This window comes from Podarcis vaucheri, assembly GCF_965113315.1.
Source record: "Podarcis vaucheri genome assembly, chromosome: 7".
Classification (NCBI taxonomy): Eukaryota; Metazoa; Chordata; class Lepidosauria; order Squamata; family Lacertidae; genus Podarcis; species Podarcis vaucheri.
The window spans coordinates 69,048,711-69,071,453 of NC_138765.1; the positions used below are offsets into that span (position 1 = coordinate 69,048,711).

Here is a 22,743-nt window from a genome sequence, read left to right on the forward strand (position 1 = left end):
GGGGCGGGGCTCCTGTCACGTTGCGCGGATGTGTGTAAAGTGTGAGGGGAAAGAGCGAGCGGAGGCGAAGGTCGGTGCTGATGGCGGGTGAGTGAATGGGAGAAGTGGGGCGCCCAGAGCCGGGTTGCCCCCGCCACCACGTGCGTCCTGAGGACTAGCAACTTGGCTGGACGCGGTCGTTTTTGTGGGGAGCGGGGAGGAGTAAAGGTAAAGAGTTGCCAGTTGGTGTTTGTTTTGGGGAGGAATCACCTAAAAGACACGCACTTCAATTCAGCTCAGTCGGTAGAGCAGGGAGGGTCTATTAATATCACGGTCGTGGGTTCGAGCCCCGTCTGCATTGTAGGGGGTTGGACTAGATGACCCTGGGGTCCCTTCCAACTCCAGGACAGATAAAAAGGCGGGGTTTCCGTAAGGATCGTAGTCAAATGTTTCTCCGTCCCAGTTAAAGCTCCCTGTGGCCGTGGCCCCCTTTTGTCTTGAGGTCTCTCTCCTTGCCTGGCTTTTGCTCTCTCTCCCCAATCGTGTGTCTGAAGATTGCGTTTACTCCCAGAGCCCCGACCCTCCAGGATAGGGAGCAGGAGAAATCTGTTTTGCCTCTGTGGTTTTTTTCCTGTGGGTTTTTTTTTTGGGGGGGGGAGCTGCTTTGCTTTCTCTAGGACGGGGTGAAACTTCGCCTGGAGTCGTTTTCTGCTGTTCTGTTGCGTTAAAAGCCTCCAAACCTCGGGAGGGGGGCGGGGCGGGGGAAAGGTGCCTTGCGGTGGTGGTGAAAAGATGCGCCCATTGTTTAAACATTGCAATCAAAAGTACAGTATAGAACTCCTCCCAGGTCTCCACCTCTTTCTCTCCCACTAGCCCACTTCCCAGGAATGATAATAAGCATTTTTGCTGTGTTTCCTTTTACCTCTCCATGATTCTCATCCTTGTATCTGTCTCTCCACCAATCGTACTGTAGTGGTGGCTATTGAGAACAGGGTGACACAAGGATGGGGCAGGGGTGGGGCGTGATACTTTGTGTATATATAGTTTGATTTCTATCTATGTATAGTTGTTTTCCAGTTTTTTGTTGTTGTTTTACTGTGCTCTTATTTTTATCCGTAAGCTACTTTGAGTCCCTGTCGGGAAAAGGTGGAGTGTAAATAAATAAACATAATAATATACAATAATAATTAGTATTGGGCTAAGCTATAGGGAATCATTGGGATAGGGCCCGCTTTTTAAAGGAAGATCTTTTTCCTGCTGTGGAGTAGTATGTCCATTAAATATTTTGGTATGTACGTACGCGCACACACACTCTTTGTTCCCTTCATCTTTAACAGTTCTTTACAGGTATGGTCTTCACCTGTTGCAAGAAGACATGTGTTTCAGATTTATTCCGGGGCGGCAGGGAGAGATTTAGACAGTTGGCTGCAAAAACATCTTTTGAAACTAAGCAATGGTCTCTGCATTATCTAATCTAGGGCACCAGAAAGTTCAGAAAGTAAAAATCTGTAGGCCTAATTTGCTTGGTCTTAGCTACCATGTCAGACTATTGTGGGAATGGAATTCCACTTCACCCATAATTTAAGATTATTCAGGAATGTGGCTCATTTGCTTTCTGTTCAGTTAGCCAGGGGCCTTGTGTAGTTGTGCAGGTAGTTATGACTAGGTTCCTCACAAAACTTTGCTTCAGCACTTGTCAGTTAAACACTATTTCCAGTTCCTCCATTTTAAGACACACACGCGCGCACGCATGCACACACACACACACACACACACACACACTGATGTCTAGGGCACACTGCCCTGTTTCCCCCCACTTTTGTTCATACTAGCCCAGGGGTCTGCAACCCGCGGCTCCGGAGCCGCATGTGGCTCTTTTACACCTTTGCCGTGGCTCTGGGGCGGATACTAGCGAGGGGAGGAGGTGCATTGTGCGCCCCAACACTCCCCACTGTGGCGGGCGCTGTACTGGCTGTGACGTCGCATGGGGGCGGTGCGTGCGTTACGATCCTGTATATATAGCATTAAGGTAAGAAACAATATATGCAGTGTTATATTTGTTTTAAATGTCGCAATGGTTTTGCGGCTCCCAGGTTTTTTTTCTTCGGAAACAGGTCCAAGTGGCTCTTTTTGTCTTAAAGGTTGCAGACCCCTGTACTAGCCTCATTCAAATCTTCATGCCCCCAATGTTACTAGGTGCTACTCAACCCCCAACCTTCCCCTGATGAGACTTTCAGGCATGTTTAGGTGAAAACTTAAAAGCTTCTCCTCCTGCCCCTCCTCATTTAAGAGTCTCCTTTTAATAAGATGTGGAGTGCACAAGATCCCTTGCGGGAAGATCTGGTGTGAAATTTCTATGCAAGTTGTGTTACCTTGTTCAGGACTATTGCCAGAAAAGGTCTATTGTGCAGTGTTCCTCTCCCCCTCCCTGTTCAGCTTGGATTTATTATTTTCTTGCTTAGAGTTGATTGCTCGTCACGCGACGGTCACCTCCAGACTGGATTATTGTAACTCGCTCTACGTGGGGCTGCCCTTGAGACTGACCCAGAAACTCCAGCGGGTGCAGAATGCCGCGGCGAGACTCCTTATGGGGTCTTCGCTGCGAGAGCACATTCATCCGGTATTATACCAGCTGCACTGGCTCCCGGTGGAGTACAGGATCAGGTTTAAGGTGCTGGTTTTAACCTTTAAAGCCCTATACGGCCTAGGACCCTCGTACCTACGGGACCGCCTCTCCTGGTATGCCCCACAGAGAAACCTACGGTCTGCAAATAATAACATCCTCAAGGTCCCAGGCCTCAGAGAGGTTAGGCTGGCCTCAACTAGAGCCAGGGCCTTCTCGGCTGCAGCTCCAAACTGGTGGAATGCTCTGTCAAAAGAGACTAGGGCCCTGCGGGACCTGACATCTTTCCGCAGGGCCTGCAAGACAGAGTTGTTCCGCCAGGCCTTTGGTCAGGGCGCAGCCTGACTCCCTCCTCTGGCAACCTGCACATAATTCTGCATAATTGGTTGCCATCAATTTGATTTAATTAATTTTATAATGAAATATTTTAGATTGTGTGATTATTTGACTGATTATTTGATTGTTGTTAGCCGCCCTGAGCCCGGCTTTGGCTGGGGAGGGCGGGATATAAATAAAATTTATTATTATTATTATTATTATTGTGACATCACTGCCTGCATTTCTGAGAGTGCTTTTCAAGCTTGCTTTTCCTCTGTTGCACTGGCTTTGAAAAAATTATTAATCCTGCCTCCCAAGAGGAAGCACACCCTATTATAGGAAAATAAGAAGCTTGTTGCACAGTATGGACTTTGGGGTTTTGACAAAACATTACAATCTGCTGGAGTTGGACGGTGGAGATGTTGGTGTTTATGGTCCTGTACCAGGCTAACAATTAGCAAATCATTTTCACTCTTCCATTGCTTCATCTAGTGTTATATAAGCAAGTGAAAAAATGCCCTGGAAGTAATTAATAGGAATTCGTGGTGGCACGTTGGTCCTGATTGGCGTGCCTCCCTGTGGGCCAACTTGCAGCCTGGGAGAAGCCCTGAGGAGCTCCGTCTACCATCTCACTTGGTGATGAGTTCTGGAGCACTCAAAAGCTTGCATACTATTTTGTGATATTTTGGTTGCCCCAATAAAGGTCATGCCCTATGGAGGACTTGCTGGTTTGTTTTTCCCTTAACAGCCATCACAGTACCCTTACTTTTTTGTGTTGCTTCCTTGGCAGAAGTTAATGCCCAATGGTTAGTGTTGTACAACATTGTAGAACAGTGGTAGGGAGTGACTGTCCCTCCCAAGTATTGTTCGCCTCCAGCTCCAGACAACGTCGCTGATGGTCAGGGAGGGTGGGAGTTGTAACCCAGCAACACCTGGGTTTTTGAGACCATTTTGCTGGTCCAACTTTGCACAATGGAGGGGTCATCTCCACACCTATGCACTTATCTGCAGATTGAATCTCCTGCTTTGGTTATACTCCTGTAATAAGGTGTGGATTCCTTGCCTCCACACTTCCCTTGGAGGCTTTCACTCTCTGAACTGCACTTGAGTCTTTGGGTGGGGAGGGGAGAATCTCAAGTCCAGGAATATCCCCCTGAGCTCATTTTCTTCAACCAGGGGTGGGGCATCTGTGCCCCTCCAAATGTTTCAGGCCTGCAGCTCCTATTTTCAACCATCCTGGCTTCTGGGGCTGGTGGGAGCCGAAATCCAGCAGCAACAGGCTCCCCGCCCCTGCCATAAACAGTCATTGTTGTGACCCAAGGAAGCAGCTCAGCCAAAAGGCACTTTTACCAAACAATTTAAAACATGACATGGTCCTGTTTTTGTTTTTTGTTTGAATTTTATTTCTTGCTTCCACAAGTATTGTTTCGTTGGTCCCCGGATAAAGCTGCAAACAATGTGAAGCTGGGACTCTTGCACATTACGTCCCTCTGCTTGGGTTTGGCAAGCAAGCCATGAGTCAATAAGAAGAATTTCAGGTTGGGTGTTAACAAGCATTATGTAATAATGAAGAGGAGCATGAGACTCAAGGCAGTGTCTCCTAGAGTGTCCTGGGAGCTGTTGTGAACAGAACTTGCAGTGGAATCTGTGGCAGTTTCAAAAGTTCCCTTTTCATTAAACATGCTGAGGATTGTACTGCATGTGTTTTGCCCATATTTTTTTTTAGCATGTGGTGTATTAACTGGGACGGTCTATTTGAAAAAGCCTTTTATGGTACCTTTACATTCGGTTACAGCAGAATTTATTGTCCTTACTGTAAACTCGTCTTTTCTTTGTTGAAGAATACCTTTCAAGTTGTGCTGTTCAGGGGTTCTAGCTTAGATACATATGATCATCAAGACGCTTCCTTTTTCTTTGGCTTTTGATGCATTTTTATTGAGGAGGCTGCCTAGCAAGGTGGCAACACCCCTCAATTTAATTAGAAAGGGAGTCTGTTGCCTGCAGCCTTTCAGCAGGTTGACTCCAGTTTCTGTTCACCAAGTATTGGTGAACCGCCTGCAAGTGTGTGGTGGAGCAGCAGCAGTGACTTGACTGAAGCACTGAGAACCAAGCTCTGCCTGCTCTTGTGTGACACTCCGGGGATGGTTCTGTGTGTGGGGTCAGCCAGCTATTCACCACAAAGATATATTCGAAAAAAGCAAGTTTGCTGAAATCCACCAAAGCAAAATCTCTCTTTGGGTGTTCTTTTCCCTCCTGTAATTGTGCAGTGAGCACAGTCAAAGTTCCATATTTCAGGAGGAGCCTCCAGGAGTGCTTGAAATATGGGGACAATTATGTGTCAGGGTGCTGGGCTTCCCCCTCCCATGGCTGCAGTAGTAATCAGGTCTTCTGATGGACCCAAATGTGGTTATGGAAATGCAGCAGTCTGGCTTCAGTGCTGAGACATTTCAAAAGGAGTAAGATGCACCATCCTCATCTGGTTATGGGCTATTCTTCTCTCTTAGCGGAGATGTTCATCATCATTAGCTTGTCTTTCTCACTCTCCCTCCACTTGGCTTCTGTTTCACCAGGATGAAGGCGCTGCAGGATGAAGGCGAAGGGGAGATGGAGTCGTTGAAACAAAAGGCTTCTGCAGCTCTCAGTCGGGAGAGCTGTCTGAAGCTAACTCCCCACAAAAATCTGGGGCCATTGGGTCATCTTCAGACGGAGAGGATGCAGTGATTCTGGATGCTGTGACCATCCAGAGGTGTCACATGAACACGTTGTTTTCAACAGTAAAATGAAAAGGGGGCGATTGCTAATGATAGATTCATGCAGTTTTCCAGGTGGCTTAGAAGGGAGAACTTGAATTTGACCAGGCCATGGCAATAGAAGCCTCCTTACTGTAGCCCTTTGTCTGCTCACTATGAATGAGGACCTGCTCCAGGATGATTTCTTGGACCAGCCGGAAAACTGGTTGCCGGCCAACTTGGCCGAAATTGAGAACCGTGAAGGCGATACTCTTGAGCAGAATGGTACCTGCGAAGAAGCCGCCGCACAGATACGTTGTGGTGGAAGTACAGAAAGCAGCTCCATTGGAAATGAGTCCATCGGGACCAGCACTCACTGCCTTGAATCAAATGGCAGCTTGGCCAGAAATCCTGATGGGCAGGACAGATCTGTAGGTGGCAGTGGTAGCAGCAGCAGCTGCAGCAGGTAACTCTTTTTGCCAGTTTGGTGAAAAGCTTAGTCACATTCTGATTCTAAAGTTGGCACTTGTAATGTCCCAAGGTTGAAAGCAGGAACTGCTGGGCCTGAATTTAGGAGCCAAGCACCATATATATGGGGCACATTTGGAGGTATTCAAGTATAGACCTGTAAATTGTGGTCACAGAGTGACACTTAGGGGATGAATGGATGCAAAGTTCCAGGGAGGAGCAGGTGACTCCATCCTCCCTTCATCTCCACCATCCAAGAATTGAGTGGGCTCAATACCCCCCCCAAAAAAAAAAAAATTGGGTAAACTCACTGATCCATGTAGTGCTTGCTTTGGGATGAAGGCATCCCCCTCATATTAACCAGATTTGGCAGGAGTGAAATAAGAAAGAGTTGCCAGCTGATTTCCTCCACGCAGAGCAGAAATGCCCTTCTAAAGGCAGTATTGGGTTAATTGCAGCCTTGGCCAGCCTGGTGCCTGCCAATTGCCTTGGACTAAAAGTGGGTTAATCCCTTAATCCACAGAACCTTTCATGCAGCAGCAGACTTCCCGCAATTGTGCATATGATTGGCATTGCGGGGGGGGGGGTGCAATAAAAATTTAAAACCACAATAGTGAGGCACAGCAAGTAAGTAAATTAAACCACAGGAGACTTCAGAAGCCGCCAGAATACATACTTTTTTAAAATTCAAAACCCCCGGAGAAAGAAAGAACTGTTCCCATCCTTCCTAGAGAGGCCATTCTGCAGCTCTGGAGGCAATTTCAGAAAAGGCCATGCTCCTAGCCATACCTGTTGGAAAGCGGGATATGGAGCAGGGTTCAAAATGGGGGCATAGGAGTCCATACAGAGGGCGCTATTATCTTGGGCCATAATGGCTTTTAAAGGCATGCTTCAGTGCTCTCAGGTATTTTAGCTGAGGGCCAGGCAGTCTGAAGTGTTTATGGGGCTTGTGACAAGAAACGTAGAGCCTGGAATGTGCAGAGTGCCATAAACAAATAGGGTTCGATGCGCCAGCCTTGCCCACATACTGGTCCTGTTAGATGACAGAGCTCCAGGTCCTTCTTTACAGCACAAGGAGCAACCTTTCTTTGTGCTGGAGCAAACATGGCTTTCAGCTTCTCCCCACCCAAAGCAGATATCACCTAAGAAAGGCCCTTCTTTCTAAAATGTGCTGTTGTGCTTTTTTATGTATTCATCTGCAGTGAGCTGCTTTGTTGGAACCAAAGTAATAATAGAAAGCTGAAGCTGCTGATCCAGGAAATGAAGCAATATCTCCCTGCAGAGCAGGTGGAGAGTTGCAGCAAGGCCAGCAGCCTCTGTGCCCTGAACTACGCTCTCAAGTGTGTCCAGCAGATCCAAGGTACGTGGGTGCATTTGAAGAAATCCCACACTGCACGTGTCGGCCTGTGCCCCAACTCCCATCTATTGGCATGGCTGTATGATGCTGGGGATTGAGTCCAGTGTTCTGGAGGGTGCTGAAGGGTGGCACATGTAATGGCAGTTTCCTGGGTTCCATCTCTCTTGTGCTCTCTCACATGAGCAAGCAGTGTAACCCAGGAGGGTGCACCTGCCAAGGCAGGGACTATGAGAGGGCACACAGAATATGTTGTGCTTTCAGGAAGGGGCCACTGGCCGCTCGTTGTGTTCAGTGACAGCATGCCTTTGAATTCTTCCTTAGAATGGGATCTTGAATCTGGCATGGTCATTTTACAAGCAGGGTTACGTAAGAAATACCCCAATTTGCCACCTGTTCATTGCTGATTTCTCCCCTCTGCCTCTTGCTTCCCTTGCCTCCTCACCAGCTGACAACAAAGTTTCTAAGGCTTTTGGTAAGCATGGAGCACATCAGACCGATGCCCCTGTGTATGGAGTGGAAGAGCTGGCAGCCATCATGTCTGAGCACACCCCCAAAAACACAGTAAGTGACCCGAATGCTAATTGGGGCTCTTTGCCCATTTCAGGTGTACTGGTCAAAGAGTTAGCAGCAGCTCAAAGACGCTTCATAAAACGTAACCACCACAAAATGGCTGTTGTCTTCCTTCGCTGTAAAGCTGCATCTCTGCTTCACTCTTAGAGAAGGGATGACAGAGACCTCCCAAGAAGTACTAATGAGTGATAAAAGCACTGAGCAGGAATTGGTGGATCTGTCTGTGTGCAGGTCCCTGGGACACTTTTGTTTCTCAGCCTCTGGAAAACACAAGGCCGCGAGGGTTCTGTGTTGATGTCAGTAACCTATCTCCATCCTGAATCAGGTGGGGGAGGGACCTTTTAGATGAAGCAAGGCCACATTCCCTAGTAGGTGGAGCCAGAAGCCGAAAGCAAGGCAGAGCAAGAGATGTGTCCCTTAGCTTTGTACAGCTGGCTACATTTCAACCAGAGAATTTCTTAAACATGCATATCTCCATCTCCATCCTCCACCTAGGCAAGCAGGAAATCTTCTCACACTTCAGGACTCATTCCTCTAGGCAAGAAGCACTTGGTGGAGGGCATGGAGTGGGGCTGCTGGTAGAGGAGCAGGGCTTGAGGAGAGTCCCGAGAGAGGGAGGCATGGAGGGCACATTTGACCCTTGGACCTTAAGGGCCCTTGCTTCTGGTTTAAGGACATACCATGTAGCTGAGAAGCGGCAGGTGGCAACTGGATCCCGATTTGTAACCTGAAAACTGAACATCTGTGTCTCTCTGTGATCTTGTTGGCTTGCCAAGTGGCTCCTGCTGTTCTGGCTGTGCTTGAGGATTGTGCTTCTTTTCCTCCAGGACACCTTTGTAGCCATCTTTTCATTGCTCTCTGGGCGGACTGTGCATGTCTCTGAGCAAGCTGCCTCTGTCCTGAATTGCAAAAGGAAATGCTTGGAGTCCTGCCGCTTTGCAGAGTTGTTGGCTCCCCAGGATGTGGGCGTCTTCTACACTCACACCAACCGGGCTCACCTGCCACTTTGGAATACGGAGGCCCCAAAAGGTGAATTGCTCTGCCCGGGGAAATTTCATCTCATGTGCATGGTTGTATAAAATGCAAAACACTTGAATGAGTTGTAAATATTGTGCTCCAGATAAACACAGAGAATTATCTGGTTTACCAGTAATTCTTGTGTTGCTATTACAATATTGCAGCACATAGTCACTACCTAACCAAATGGGGGGGGGGAGGGGGGAACCCTCCAATCTTCAGGCCAGATTTGACCCGACATGTGTCCCAATTTTTGCCGGGCTCTTTCAGCTCCCACACACCTGATGTCACCTGTGACATCTGTATGGGACAGGTAGAGATGTGACTGAGTTGGCTGTGCAGCCAAGTTCCTCACAGGGCAGTTGATTGTTCAGCCAGTCCCTGCAGAAAGCATCAGCTGAAGGGCACTGAGTTTACCCACTGGGCCAGGCAACCGACTTGAGTTCCGCTCCTGGAACTTGATAACACAGCTGATTCCTGCTGTTCCTCACCAGCTGGCTGCTGGGTGGTTGGGAAGGACTTTGACAGGTGGACATGACAACCTGTCTGTCTGTCATCTGACAGGACATCTGGTACTTGACTCGCTCACCTATCAGAGTTAGCCTGTGGGGTTGGGGACAGATAATGTCGTTAAAAACTTGTGCACGCTCTTGCAGCACTGAAAGTTCAGAGACTAGTCCTGGGAGAAATGGGCTGAGGGTGGAGGGGTGGGCAGGTCAAGGGCACAAATAAGTAGTTGGTCTTCTTTGCATGCAGCTCATCTGACCATGGAATGGGAGCTGAGCGTGAGCTTTTAGTTGCATAGGAGAGCTGAAAAGAATGCTAATATATTTCACATTTGGCAACTCATGCAGTTCTTTGGTTTCAGATAGTAGATGGGTAGACGAGTCTAAAAAGTCTGAGGCACAAATTTTCACAGCCGTCTAGCAGCTATGGTGACTCATTTACCAGAAGTAATGTATTTAGCATTAACTCTAGAAGTATATACTCAGTTCTGACCAAATTAAGCCTGCTAGAGTGAAATATACTTCCACTCCCATCTTCTCTGGTCTTGGTGGGCAAAAAGGCCATCTTAGTTTTTGAAGTAGGTGTTGGGGGTGAGAGGGTACTAAGATGTGCATGCTGAGAATGAGGAGAATTAATAAACAAATATTGGTCTCTTTGTGTATTTTTGCCCTTACAGACTCACTTTATGAATATGCACAAGTGAAGTCCTTTTTCTGCAGACTAAGGTGAGTATCATGCAGGATTATGGCAAGAAGAGGGGTGTTACAAGCTATTTTCACCAGAACTTTTCTGTGTGCATGTTGATGCCCAAGCATTTTAGGATGGTAGTGGTGACATTTCTTCCTATTACCACCCTGCTTCATTTTACGAGATTAACTGGAAATAGTCCTTCTCCCCCCCCCAACTTGGTAGTACGGAGTAGAATCTGTGACTACAAGGTGATTCAGTTTCTTACTAAAAGGAAGCGTTTGGCTGTAGACTGTTCCTACTGTTATAACACTTTGATGCTAAAATGCTGCTCTTCAAAGGAGACAAAGGACTCAAGCATCAGAGTGAATTAACAGGACTGCAGCTTCCTCTTCCTTCTAGCCAGAAACCTAGACAATCCCTTGCCATTTGGAGTAAACTTCACCTGTAACTGACGAATCAATGGTTTTCTGTTGTTTTGTTTGCAGGGGAGGCAAAGGTCAAGACCGAGAGGAGCACTACTACCCATTCCGGATGACCCCTTATTTGATCAACTTCTCTGTCTCTGATCCCAGTGGGCCGATGTCTTGTTGCTTGGCTCTCGCTGAAAAAATCCACTCTGGCTATGAAGGCAAGAAAAGGGGAACTCCAGTTAAAATTGGCTGGGCTAAAACCCAAGTGTATCATGCTAGATTCTGTTATGTTTCCATCCCATCTTCTTCTGGGAATTAACTTTGGGACTGGATTGCACCCAGCATCCCTGTTAAATGGTCTGTGTGTGTCTCATGGATGTGTCGGGATGTAGACAAGGCGGATGCTTTCAGTTCTTGTGTGTGAGCCAGTTTGACAGAACATTTCAACTTCCTGGTCAGCATGCAAGGGAATATGGACTGTAGCCAAGTAGACCCACTGAAATTAATACCACCTAAGTTAGTCATATCCATTAACTGCAGTGGGTCTGCTCTGAAAGGCACTAACCCTGGATAAAAATTCCATTACTCTAATCTAATTCTGTGAACGAAGGGAGGTTCTAGGTGGAACAGTATCTCTTTTCTTTCCTCAGCCTCTTTTGATAAGGAAGGGCTCCTGAAACCCAGAGAGAGAGTTCCTGCAAGTGTTGAGTGTTGTGGGTCCGCTGTCAGAAAGGAAAGTTGCATGGGTTCACATGAACCTCTAAGTGGATCTTGAGCTATCACTGATACTTTGTGTTTCTTTCTTTTAAATTGTTAGCTCCTCGAATTCCTGTAGAAAAGAGGATCTTCACCACCACTCACACCCCAGGCTGTCTCTTTCTGGAGGTGGATGACAGGTGACGACTTTTATCTTGCTCATACATATGAGGTGTGTTGCTGGCAATGCCAGAGAGAAATGCCATTAGGGGCTGATGCGTTGTCTGTTGCAGGCATGGGGTGCGCCCCTCTGTGGCCCTCCAGAGCTTGTTGGACTCCACCTGTGAACTGTCCCGGCAGGCAGCGTGGCCAGGGGTCCGAGGTGGCAATGGGAGTTAAGAGTCTAGCAACACCTGGAGGACACAGATGCTCCCCACACAATGGGTGTATTGCTTTGTCTTATCCTAATAGTAACCAAAGAGCTGTCTCCTGAAGGCTTTTGAAAACACCCTGAACTCATGAAAGGTTCAATGAACAGCTGAAAAAACGCAGCCCTCCCGGTGTGGAACCATTCATGAATTGGTGGTGATGGGAATGGCCTTTCTGGGTGATTGACTGAGATCATAGCCAACATGTGCTTAATAGTGCCATTTTCTTGATGTTTAAAAGCCCCCCCCCCCGTTTCTATGTCACAAAAGGCTCCCTTACAAGGTTGGTGTTTGCACTGTGCTTTTGTCAATTGGCCGCTGCATTGCTCGATTTCAGGGCGGTGCCTCTGTTGGGATACCTGCCCCAGGATTTGCTTGGGACGTCCATCTTGCAGTACCTTCACCCGGACGATCGACCCATCATGGTAGCCATTCATCGTAAAGGTAAGTTTCAGTCGCTCATCTGCCTTTGGACCTGATGTGGGTGGAGGGAGTGTCCTCAGTGTCACAAGAGGAAGGGAGCAGGTTTTTCCCTGCTCAGCTCCCATTCCGTGGTCAGACGAGCTGCATGCAGGGAAGAGGGTGATGCTGTTTTGGAGCAATGAGGCCTTTGCGTGTGTTCTCTCTCCCCAGAAGTGGAGGCTTCCACTCCCATGGTGTAGTGCCTGTAGGTGAGCCAGTTGCTCATCTAAGGGACTATTTTGGGGACCATTTGTTCTGCATGTTTTTTAACTTCAAACCATTCTGGATTTTATTTCAATTTGTTTCTTAACCTCTGCATTCAGGCCATAGAACCCATAGCAAAGGCTCATGGGATTGCAATTGCAAAGGCTCCTGTGATTGCTAACTATTTTATTGCTCTTTTCATGCCATTTTGAAATTTACTGCTCTTTTTGGGCTGTTTTTGCCCTTTTTGCAGTTTAAATTGATTTAATTATCTCCTGGTCACACATGAGTAGAACACGTGTAAGTGGGGAGACACCTGTATTATGTTCACTGACCAGCAACAGCTCTCCAGGATTTCAGGCAAGAGTCTCTCCCAACCCTACCTGGAAGTCATAGAATCAGAGTTGGAAGGGACCCTGAGGATCATAAATCCAACCCTCTGCAATGCAGGAATAGGCAGCTGTGCCATATAGGGATTGAACCTGCAACCTTGGCTTTATCAATACTATGCTCTATCCTATCCAACTGAGTTATCCAGGATGCCAGATGCTGAGGATTGAACTTGGGATGTTCTACATGCAAAGCAGACACTCTACCACTGGTTGCCCCCCCCCCCCATAACCTCTCTCCTTCTGGCCGAGAAGAAGGATAGAACTTTGCATTAAGCTAGTTCCACTTGGTGTGGGCAGGCCTTTGTGCGCTTCCATTGGCTGTTGTCAATCCAGCCTTGTCTTTGTCTCTGGCTTTTACTCAGTTCTGAAGTTTGCGGGCCGCCCTCCCTTCGAGCACTCGCCCATCCGATTCTGTACTCAGAACGGGGACTACGTCATCCTGGATACCAGCTGGTCCAGTTTTGTGAATCCGTGGAGCCGGAAGGTCGTCTTTATCATTGGGCGGCACAAAGTCAGAACGTAAGCCTCCTGAAGCCACCATGTTTGGGGTTTGTCATCTTTCCCTTGACACCCAGAGCCAATAAGAATTCAGATTGGATTGATACTGTGCTCCTGTGTGTGTGGGCCTGTAGAACTGGTGTAATAATTTGGGTTTAGTCCTACTCAGAGTACAGTCATTAAAATCAATGGCTGTGGATAGCTTGGGTCTGTTCATTTAAATGGGTCTCCTCTGAGTAGGATTTACGTGAATACAACACAAAGATGGTGAGGCATGTGGCATATTACAAGGGCTTTAAATAAAGATGATGCCAATTTATCAGAGCAGGTCCAGTCAGCATCTTGCATGGTGCAGCAGTAGCAATTTCCCAGGAGTGCTAAGCTAAGGCACTGCTGTTTATTCTGGCTCTCTGCTCTCCAGGACCTGTTGAGATGCTAAGCGTCGAGCCTGGAATCATCTGTATGTAAAGCATGTGCACCTCCCTTTTGCTAAGGCCAGAGCAGATCTGACTTGCATCGTTTTATAAGCCACAAAGTCCAAACGTAGGAAGATTCTGGCTAACGAAATGCTTGTGGCCAGTACCTGGAGGCTGGAGCTAGACAGGGAGCCCAGAGGAGACTGAGGGATTCAGATTCTTGCTGTCAGCTGACTTCTGACTGATCACATGCTGGGCGTTTGCAGCTGAGTCTTGTGATTCTTAGTAGACCCTTCCAGGAAGACCCTGGTGCTGGAGCCTTCTGGCAGGGAAGCAGACCAGCAACTCTGAGCTTTGCATTGAGTCTGCTGCTTCCTTCACTTCTGAGACTGGGGAAGGAGAGTGTGAAGAATCAGGGATCCAGGCAGGGCTTGGGAGGGGCTATTGGGGGCTCAAGTGAGGCATCTGTGAGATGGAGCTCTTTCAGGCTGCCTCAAGACTGCTGGGCTTTGGTGCAAGGCCCTCGGCTTCTTCCTCAGAAAAGCTTTTCATGGGGTTTGGGTTGGGCAGGATCCTGACACTTCGTTAAAATTTGCCTTTGCTGCAGCAAAAGAAAGGATGCCATGCCGGATATTACTGACATAGAATTTCTGTTTTGTGTTCAAATTGTTCATTGTTGAAATACTGTCTTCTCATGAGCCTCTCCGCTTGCTGCCAGGGTATTTCTTAGCCCTGCTCTAGCCTGTTTGGGCTTCCTTGGGCTGCCACAGCCATTTCTCAAGCTCCGCTTTAATTCAGGCCTTGTGTAGGAGAGCTCCTTACTTGGAAAAGCGTTTTGTTTCTAAGATATTCTGAAAATTCATTTTCAATTTGTGTCATTAGCAGATAAGGCCAGTTGTTTCCTTTTCTTTTCCCCACAGCAGGAACAGATTTCTTTGAGTATCCAGCTACGTACTACTCAGGTCTACCCTAAGTTAGTCATTTTCATTCACTACAGTGGGCCAACTCTGAGTAGGACTTTCATTGGATACAACCCTCTGGGTTTACTCTTTCATCAGTCTGTTTAACATTATCCAGCTGGGGAGCCAGAAGAACTCTGCTGCAGAGCTAATCCCTTTCCTTGAATAACTCACTCCTGTAATCTTGTGATACAGACCTTCCCTCATCTAGTGTCAAGATGACGCTCTGCTTCCATTCATCCTTTGCAGGAGCCCTCTGAATGAAGATGTCTTTGCAGCAAGAAGCAAGGGGATGAACAGGGTTGACAAGGAGATCTGGGAGCTCCAAGGACAGATCTATAAGCTGCTTCTGCAAGTACGGAGGGGAATGCAGCTCCAAGCTGGGATGCCTTCTGTCGGGTGGGGGCAGGGTGCATGTCAGCATTTTCCTCTCCGTGTGATCCAGAGGCATGCAGCTGCCAGGAACAATTGCTGCAGCCCTTCCCAGGCTTTGGAAGACCTCTGTTTTTCTTTATTTCCAGCCTGTTTATAGCAACGGTTCTAGCGGTTACGGAAGCCTTATTAGCAATGGATCTTACGAGCACTACATCAGTGTGGCGTCTTCCAGTGACTCCAATGGGAACTGTGCGGAGGAAATAGAGAGAGAACTGGTGAGTCTCTGGTCATTCACAACCAGCCTGCAGTACAGGTAGCGGCTGGGGGGCGGTGTTGTGGGGGTGCCTCTTGCCTGTTAACTAGCAAGGAAGCTTACGAAGGAAATGGATTTAGAGGGGTTTGAGTCAATGTGTATTCTATTTAATTTTAAAATTATTTGTAAACTGCTCTTTGTCAAAGAGACAGAGGCCCTCTGCCATTAAATATACCCAGTAATGGGGCCAAGTCTACAAGCTGACCATGGCTACAGCATCCTGCCATTTTTTTTGTACTGCTGTTTGTGTTCCACTGTTCCCTTCCCACCCACCCTTGCTTTTGTGTAACATCTTGCCTCTTGAAGAGGCCCGGAGAGAACTTGAAATCCCCACACACCTTTGCAACGGCTTGCTTTGTCCTAGTGAAAGTCTTGGCCAGCTGTGGGTTTGGTAGATTTCTCTTATGGACCAATATTGCTACCTTTGCTTCATTCATCCTTTGTCCCCCCTGCCCCAGATGTCCTTACAGCAGATCTTTGTGGATGCCAACAGACTCAAGAATGTAGGTCAGCAGCTGTACATTGAATCACACAGTAAGCCTCAAGATGGAACTCCCAGGGCAGAGCAGCCAGGAGGTGAGTTCATGGGGGCGACAATGGCCAGGGAGTGGAAGGGATGCATCGTTGAGGGTGCCTGCCCCAAGATGGGGGAAATGGTCCAAGACAGATTGATCTTTGGGGACAACAAACATTATAATCTGGAGCCAATGGGAATGACATTGAGACCAGGGGCAAGTGGCCAAGTGGTGGTGGTCGCCCCACTCCATTGTAAGGGACGTTTTCTTTCCCCCTCCCCCCTCTCCCAATTTTCTAGACCAAAACCCGGGTGCTCCCCCTTTGACTCTCATTGACCCACCAGCTGAATCTTGTGATGTTTTGAGAAGCACCAACCACGTCCTGTCCTATCAGCAAATTAACTGTATGGACAGCATCATCAGGTAATAACAACATGGCGTCTCAGAAGGTGTCAATGCTCCTGAAGTCTTGACTTCCTCCTCAGTCCCTGCTAGGCATTTCTCATGCCAGCAAAATTCAGTTTCTGTACCTCGTAAAAAGAAGAGTGATCTGTCTGTGAGGCCCTCGGAATAAGGTTGTGCTGCTTTCTCTGGTGAATCATGTTATTTCCCCTTTTTCCATTGTTTTGGACTACTTAGCCTTCCTTTCTACAGCCTCAGGGATCTCAAAGCAGGTTGGGGCAGGGGGAGACATAAATACAGTCATACCTTGGTTTTCGAACTGCTTAGCTCTCGAACGTTTTGGCTCCCAAACGCCGCAAACCCAGAAGTGACTGTTTTGGTTTGTGAACTATTTTTGGAAGCTGAATGTCTGACAGGGCTCCTGCGGCTGCTGATTGGCTGCTTTGGTTTTCGAACGTTTTGGAAGTTGAACAGACTTCCGGAACAGATTCCGTTCAACTTCCAAGGTACGGCTGTAAATAGAAACGTTTATCAAAATAAAACCACGCTCAATTCTAGTAGTGTGGCAGAAATTATATAGTGTCTGTATGGAAACAGGATTATATTCAGGCAATTCCTAGTATCATCCTAGGCACCAGTAGCTCCCCCCACAAAAAAAAACCTTGAGGTCAGCGGGTGGGGCTGAGCAGCTAGATCTCTCTAGTTTGCTCTTCTGTTGGCATCATTAGGCCATTCTGTTTGTATGTTTGAGTGTGGTGTTTTATGTTTTCCCTAACAGACCAATGTATTAAGCATAGAAGTGCTTGATAGAATTTCCCCACTTTCTAAAGTGTCAGAGGACCATGGGTGGGGGGCGCGAAGAGAATGCCTGCATAAATTCAATGAAACAGAGGGTTGGATTGATCCTGATCTTTGAAACTTGCCTACTCCTTCGCTCCCATTCTGATTGGCTGGGTGAACAGCTTATATTCACGGACGTAGAATAGGAAGATGCTCATGCTAGGCTCCTGATTGCAGATACCTGGAGAGTTGCAACAGTCCCGCCCTGAAAAGGAAGTGCGAGTCCTCTACCAATGCATCCTCTTCGTCCTCCGATGACGACAAGCAGGCTCACCTATGCCAGAATAACAAGCAAATCTTGGAAGGTGAGAGGGAGCTCAGGAAGGTTGTCAAGAGTTGTTTCAGTTTGCTGGCAGCGCAGCTGGAGGGTGCTGGTGGTAGCTGTGCTAATGGCTGTTTCTGCCAATATGTTCCAGCACTTCATGTGCTCTGTGGAAATGACTTCCTACACAGATACTTTTTTCCCATTTGAAAGCCCCACATTTATATTGATCAACTGGCTTGTCTTGGCTGTGCTTTTGTTGCGTCGTATTTTTGAAAGCATTTGCTTTAAGGTTTTTAAGTGGAGGTTGGATGGCCATCCATCTTGGATGCTGTAGTTGAGATTCCTTCATTGCAAGGGCTTGAGCCATACGAAGCTCAGGGGTCCCTTCCAACTCGACAGGTCTATGATTCTTCTCCCACTAGATGCTGCTGAGCTGCCCTTGGTTGATTCCCAGCCAAATGTGACACCCAACCTGGAAGGCAACGTAGAGCAGCAGGCCCCAGCAAGGGTGGTGAGCGGCGCTGCTGCAATGACTGACCTGGCGCTGACTGCCAAAGCATTGAGCGTGGTGTCCGCAACCAGCCAGTGCAGCTACAGCAGCACCCTGGTCCACTTCCCACACCCGGAGTCAGGTAGGTTGGCAGACGGATCTTGCTCCTCTCCTGAGAAAAACACACAAACCTCCAAGCTCCTTTGCTTACCCACCCACCTCCTCTGGATGCTGTCCCTGTCCTCCGGCAGCGGTGTAGGAACCTCACTCAGTGATTGTGGGGGACAAATTGCTTCCTGTTTATGGGCACCATCCACTGCAATGAGCACCAGTCACCTGGATTTCAGGTAGGGACCTTCCAGTTCTGTTCCAGGGAGCACACTTATTCACAGCAGTGCTTAGAGTTCCTTTGGCCTTCCTTACTTTGCCTGGCTAGACATTTGGGCCTAAGTAGGAGAGGGAGGTCCAGTGCCCAACCAACCGAGAGTCCCAAACGCCTTCTCCACCACCACTTCCTCCTCCTCCTCTTTTTCCCCATATCATTCCTGTGCAGCAGATTCTCGGCGGGATAACTTTGATTCAGATGCTGTCAATCAAACGGTATCTGAGTTGCCTTCCATGTGGCATGTGGCTCCCCCTTTTGCAGCCTGAATAATCCATTCCGGTAGCCCTGCACAACATCTAGGTGAATATTTGGGTGGCAGAGAAGGAGGTTCCCGAGTGTTGTCGGCTGCCTCCTCGGGAAAGTGTGTCTGACTGTCCTCCTCCTACCCCTCACAGAAGCCACGGCGCTTGAAGAAGCCACTCTGCAAGGTGAGCAGGTGGAGCCATCGCTGGCCAACCCCACACCCAGCGCAGCTGGGGCTGGGGCTGGAGCCACCCTGGAGGAAGTCAGGCTAGTGGGGCTCACCAAAGAGGTCTTGTCGGCTCACACGCAAAAGAAGGAGCAGGAATATGTGGACCGCTTCCGCCAGAGGGCCCTGCTGTCCTCATACCGGCCAGCCTACCTCCAGCACGGAGGGGCCAGGAGCAGCCAGCCTCCTTCCCAGGACCAAGGTAGGAACCAAGTGAGCATCAATGGTGGGAGAGGCAGAGCTGTGGCAGCTCCCCAAAGTGCTCTTGCTCTCCTCCCTACAGGCCACTGAAACCTGCTTCTCTGTGTTTAGGGAAATAGCCCTCCCCATATTCTTGAATGGTGTGTGTTAGGGGAAGAATTTAGCTTAGGGGCTTAGAGAGGTCTCTCTCTATTTGGCTAGGGAACAGGGTGCTATGAGTGCTAGAAGCCAGCTTGCTTGCTGCTGTACCCAAGAATACAGCCTGTGCCATGTTGCAGTTGTAGCCTAGGTTGCAGATTACACTCATAATGTGAGCAGCAGAGGCACAGCCAGAGACGCATCTTTATTGTGAGAGCAAAATGAAAGGTAGTTTTTGGATTGACTGAGAAGGGAGGAAGGGAATGAGAAGCGAGCAGCAATGAGGCAGAGGAGGCTGGAAAGTGAGAGAGTTTCCTTCCTTATATCTAAGAAATATGTCGGGGTAAGGGTGGGGGAACGAAGGTTTTTCAGCGGCAAGAAGAAGAGGCTTCTTGCAGGCAGTCTTTGCTGAGGGCAGAACGAGGCCCCCAAAGAGCCAGGCCAGGCTTCTGCATTCATCTCCTGACAGCGCCTTGAGAGAAGCGGTTCAGGGGTTCAAAGAGGCTCCCAGCTAGGACTTCTGCAGGCCCAAGAGCTGAGCAGAAGAGGGTATGCCAAGAGGACTGCACCTGAAACCACAAAGTGGTGCCGCCTTGCCGGAGCCACCAAACTGTTGCCCTCTAGTTGCTGTTGGGCTCCAACTCTCTTCCCCTGAGTGGAGAGCACCTGCTGGGGGGAGGACTGCAGGAGAGGGGGTGGGGAGAGGGCCTTAGGGTCAGGCAGGTGTCAGGAAGGGCAGTGTGACTGCCTGCTTTCTATCCTCAACTGGGAACCGGTGCTATTCTGCGCCTCTCCTACTGTCTATGGCAAAAGCACTCTTGGCTTAACCTGTCCTTGAACGGTCAGTCTTGGTCACCTAAACAAAGGGTGCTGCTCCCGCCTGCATCTCTCTCTCTCTCTCTCTCTCTCTTCACAATTTCCCCGCCTTTGGCTTCTTCCTCTGCAGACGATGTCTCTCCAAAGCAGACCAGGCCGGTGGGCTGGAAAAGGAAGACCAAGCCGGGGAAGTTCAAGCGCCAGAAACCACTGGGCTCCCCCGACAGCAGGAGTGGTGCTTGGGAGGCAGATGCTTCCCAGGGACCCCACCCTGGGGCCCCAAGCTTCACCCTCCCTGCCGATCCTTATGCAGCAACGCCTGGTTTCCCTGTTGCCTCTCTGGGAGGAGGCCCTGTCTTGCCGCCTTCTGCCACTGCAGCAGCCCCAGCCACCCCACCTTACCTGCCCTGCAGCATCCAGCCCCTCCCAGCATTCCCTGCTCCATACATGGGCGGCTTCATGACTGTCCTCTTTCAGAATTTCCCAGCATATCCTCTGCCACCGCCGCCTCTTTTCCCCCCTCCGCCTTCCTTCCCTGCGCAGCTCTTCCCCTGCCCCTCTGCTACTTCCTACCCCTGCCCTGTGATGCCCCCGGGCCCTCCTTCCTCACTCCCCGTGGCAGCGCCAGGCCCCATGGAGCACCCTTCGCCCCCCTCTACCCCAGTGTCTGCTGCTGAGGAAGAGCAGGCTGCATCCTCGGGGGACCCGCCCCACCAGAGGCTCTTCAGCAACTCCCGGAGCAGCTCCCCTCTGCAGCTGGACCTGCTTCAAGAAGAGCTGCCCAAACCGCTGGAGCTGTCCGGCACAGCACAGGCCCCCCTGGCAGGCACAGGGGCCATGTGTGTAAGTTCCTGCAAGAGGCATCCCGGGTCAGGTTTTGGGAAGGGTTCGCTGCCAATGGTAGCAGATTCAGGGGGGAAATAGCGTAGTGCGCAAGGAATGCCACTCCCTACAACCCCAGTTGTTTTCTTGCTCCATGGGCCACAGAAGGAGCTTCTCCGTCACAGATCTGTGGGGCCTTGTGAAGCTGGTGGTGGGGCATCCCACCCAGAGATCCTTGCAGTCCATGCTGCTTATTCCGCTTGGGTTTGGGTGGTGCTCTGCACATGGGGCACGGCAGCTTCAAACATGGCAATTCATTCCTCCTCCCCCCCCCCTTTCTGTCCTGGTCCTTCTGGCTCTTTCGGGAGCCGCCTAACAGCAGACGGTGGTTGTTCTAATTACGCCCTCTGTCTCCCAGGGATGCAGCTAAGGAGCGAAGAACAGGGACTTCCTGCGTTGGGTCGGTTTCCGTTCCGCTGTGTTCTCAGAGGTGGGAATCTGAGCTCTGCAGGCAAAGAGGAAAAAATGTATTGGCTCTTGAATCCAGATTGGACTGGGGAAGCTGGCACAGCTGCACTTTGGATGGGTAGAGGGTCCCAGGCACATACAGCTGCTGTAGCTGTGAGTTGGGCGCAGCCGACTGTGGAAATGAGACCCCCTTTGTGTGTGTTGTGTGCTGTTGTCTACCATGTGCTTTGCGTCTGTGGCTGCATTGCGCCATATGAAACAGCAGCGGGAAGCTTGTTTGGTCTCTGTTGGCAGGAGAAATCCTTGGGTTTAAAGCACCCACCCCTCCAGATGTTTTGGGCTCCTATCAGCCTCTGCCAGCGTGTCCATAGTACACTGGGAGTTGTAATCCAAACAATCTGGAGGACAGGTTAAGGAAGTTTGCAGGGCTCGCGGGCCGTATTCGCGCGACCACATTATCTGGCTCCGCGACAGGAGTCTTTTACTTTCAGAACCAGCTGAGCTGGTACCAGCTGCTAATCCTGACCCCACCTGGGTGCCTGCAGAAAGCACCGCCATCTCTCCTTGAGCCCGGCAGTGACTTTGTGTGGATGGATTTGTCCCATTTCCTTTGCAGGATGAGGATGGGGAGGACAGCGTGAACAATGACAGCCACTCCGTCTCCAGTGAGTTCTTCGACCTTTTGCTCCTGGAAGATTCCCAGTCTGGAAGTAGCTCAGCGGCCTCTGGCAATGGGTCTGCCGAGTCCAGCTCCTTGGTCTCTGGGTCCAACGGCTCCAGCTCCAACGAAACGTCTGGTTGTGGCACAGGTAAGGCAGGCACTCTAGGCACGAGAGGGAGACCCTGAAATATTTGACGGTGGCAAATGTTAGTCCATGGATGGGGCAAGCCAGTGCCTTACAATGCACTGTGTGAAGGAGGACTTCCTTTGTCTGTCCTGAATCTTCCAACATTCATCTTCTTCTGATGTCCCCAGCAGCTAGTATTACGGGAGAGGGAGAAGAGCTTCTCCTGATCCACTTTCTCCACTCAGTGGGGGAAGTTGTTCCATCCCTTTATTATTTTGATTGCCCTGTTTGAACCTTTTCCTGCTCTGCAATATGTTTTTTGAGGTGAGGTGATCGGACAGTACACAATACGGTCTTACCTCAAGTTAGAGATGCTTCGGGTTGCGCGATTTCGGGTTGTGCACCACGCCGAACCCGGAAGTACCAGAACGGGTTATTTCTGGGTTTTGGCGCATGCGCAGACGCGGCGCTGTGGGTTACGAATGTGCTTCCGCACGGATCACGTTCGCAACCCGAGTGTCCACTATACTTCAAAGGCACTCACACAACACATTTGTATAAGGACATTGTGATATCAACAGTTTTATTTTCAATTCCTTTCCTAACGATCCCTAGCGTGGAATTTGCCTTTTTCACCACTGCTACACACTGGATCAACATCTTCAGTGAGCTATCTGCTACGATCCCATTCTGACCCCATGAGCATATATGTGAAATTAGAAATTTTTGCTCC

General features: G+C 49.3%; 1 protein-coding gene across 5 annotated transcripts in view; it reads left to right on the top strand.

The window, feature by feature from the left end:
* The window catches only part of PER3 (period circadian regulator 3), a 26,938-nt gene continuing 4,195 nt past the window's right edge, over nt 1–22,743 (top strand). Inside the window, exons 1-20 of one of the 5 annotated variants that reach the window (XR_014221489.1) lie at nt 1–87; nt 5,491–6,115; nt 7,320–7,477; nt 7,920–8,035; nt 8,872–9,073; nt 10,245–10,293; nt 10,744–10,886; nt 11,486–11,564; nt 12,130–12,236; nt 13,213–13,369; nt 14,973–15,078; nt 15,245–15,373; nt 15,870–15,987; nt 16,226–16,349; nt 17,346–17,473; nt 17,856–18,065; nt 18,704–18,979; nt 20,063–20,775; nt 21,173–21,244; nt 21,839–21,949. Coding sequence is in view for 4 of the 5 variants with exons in the window: in XM_082229841.1 (XP_082085967.1) it covers nt 5,826–6,115; nt 7,320–7,477; nt 7,920–8,035; nt 8,872–9,073; nt 10,245–10,293; nt 10,744–10,886; nt 11,486–11,564; nt 12,130–12,236; nt 13,213–13,369; nt 14,973–15,078; nt 15,245–15,373; nt 15,870–15,987; nt 16,226–16,349; nt 17,346–17,473; nt 17,856–18,065; nt 18,704–18,979; nt 20,063–20,775; nt 21,839–22,031 (3,298 nt within the window). In the remaining variant the exon portion in view is untranslated. Of the gene's footprint in view, nt 88–189; nt 208–5,490; nt 6,116–7,319; nt 7,478–7,919; nt 8,036–8,871; nt 9,074–10,244; nt 10,294–10,743; nt 10,887–11,485; nt 11,565–12,129; nt 12,237–13,212; nt 13,370–14,972; nt 15,079–15,244; nt 15,374–15,869; nt 15,988–16,225; nt 16,350–17,345; nt 17,474–17,855; nt 18,066–18,703; nt 18,980–20,062; nt 20,776–21,172; nt 22,032–22,743 lie in introns of those variants that run through there. The other 4 variants (XM_082229842.1, XM_082229841.1, XM_082229839.1 and 1 more) reach the window with 4 other exon arrangements.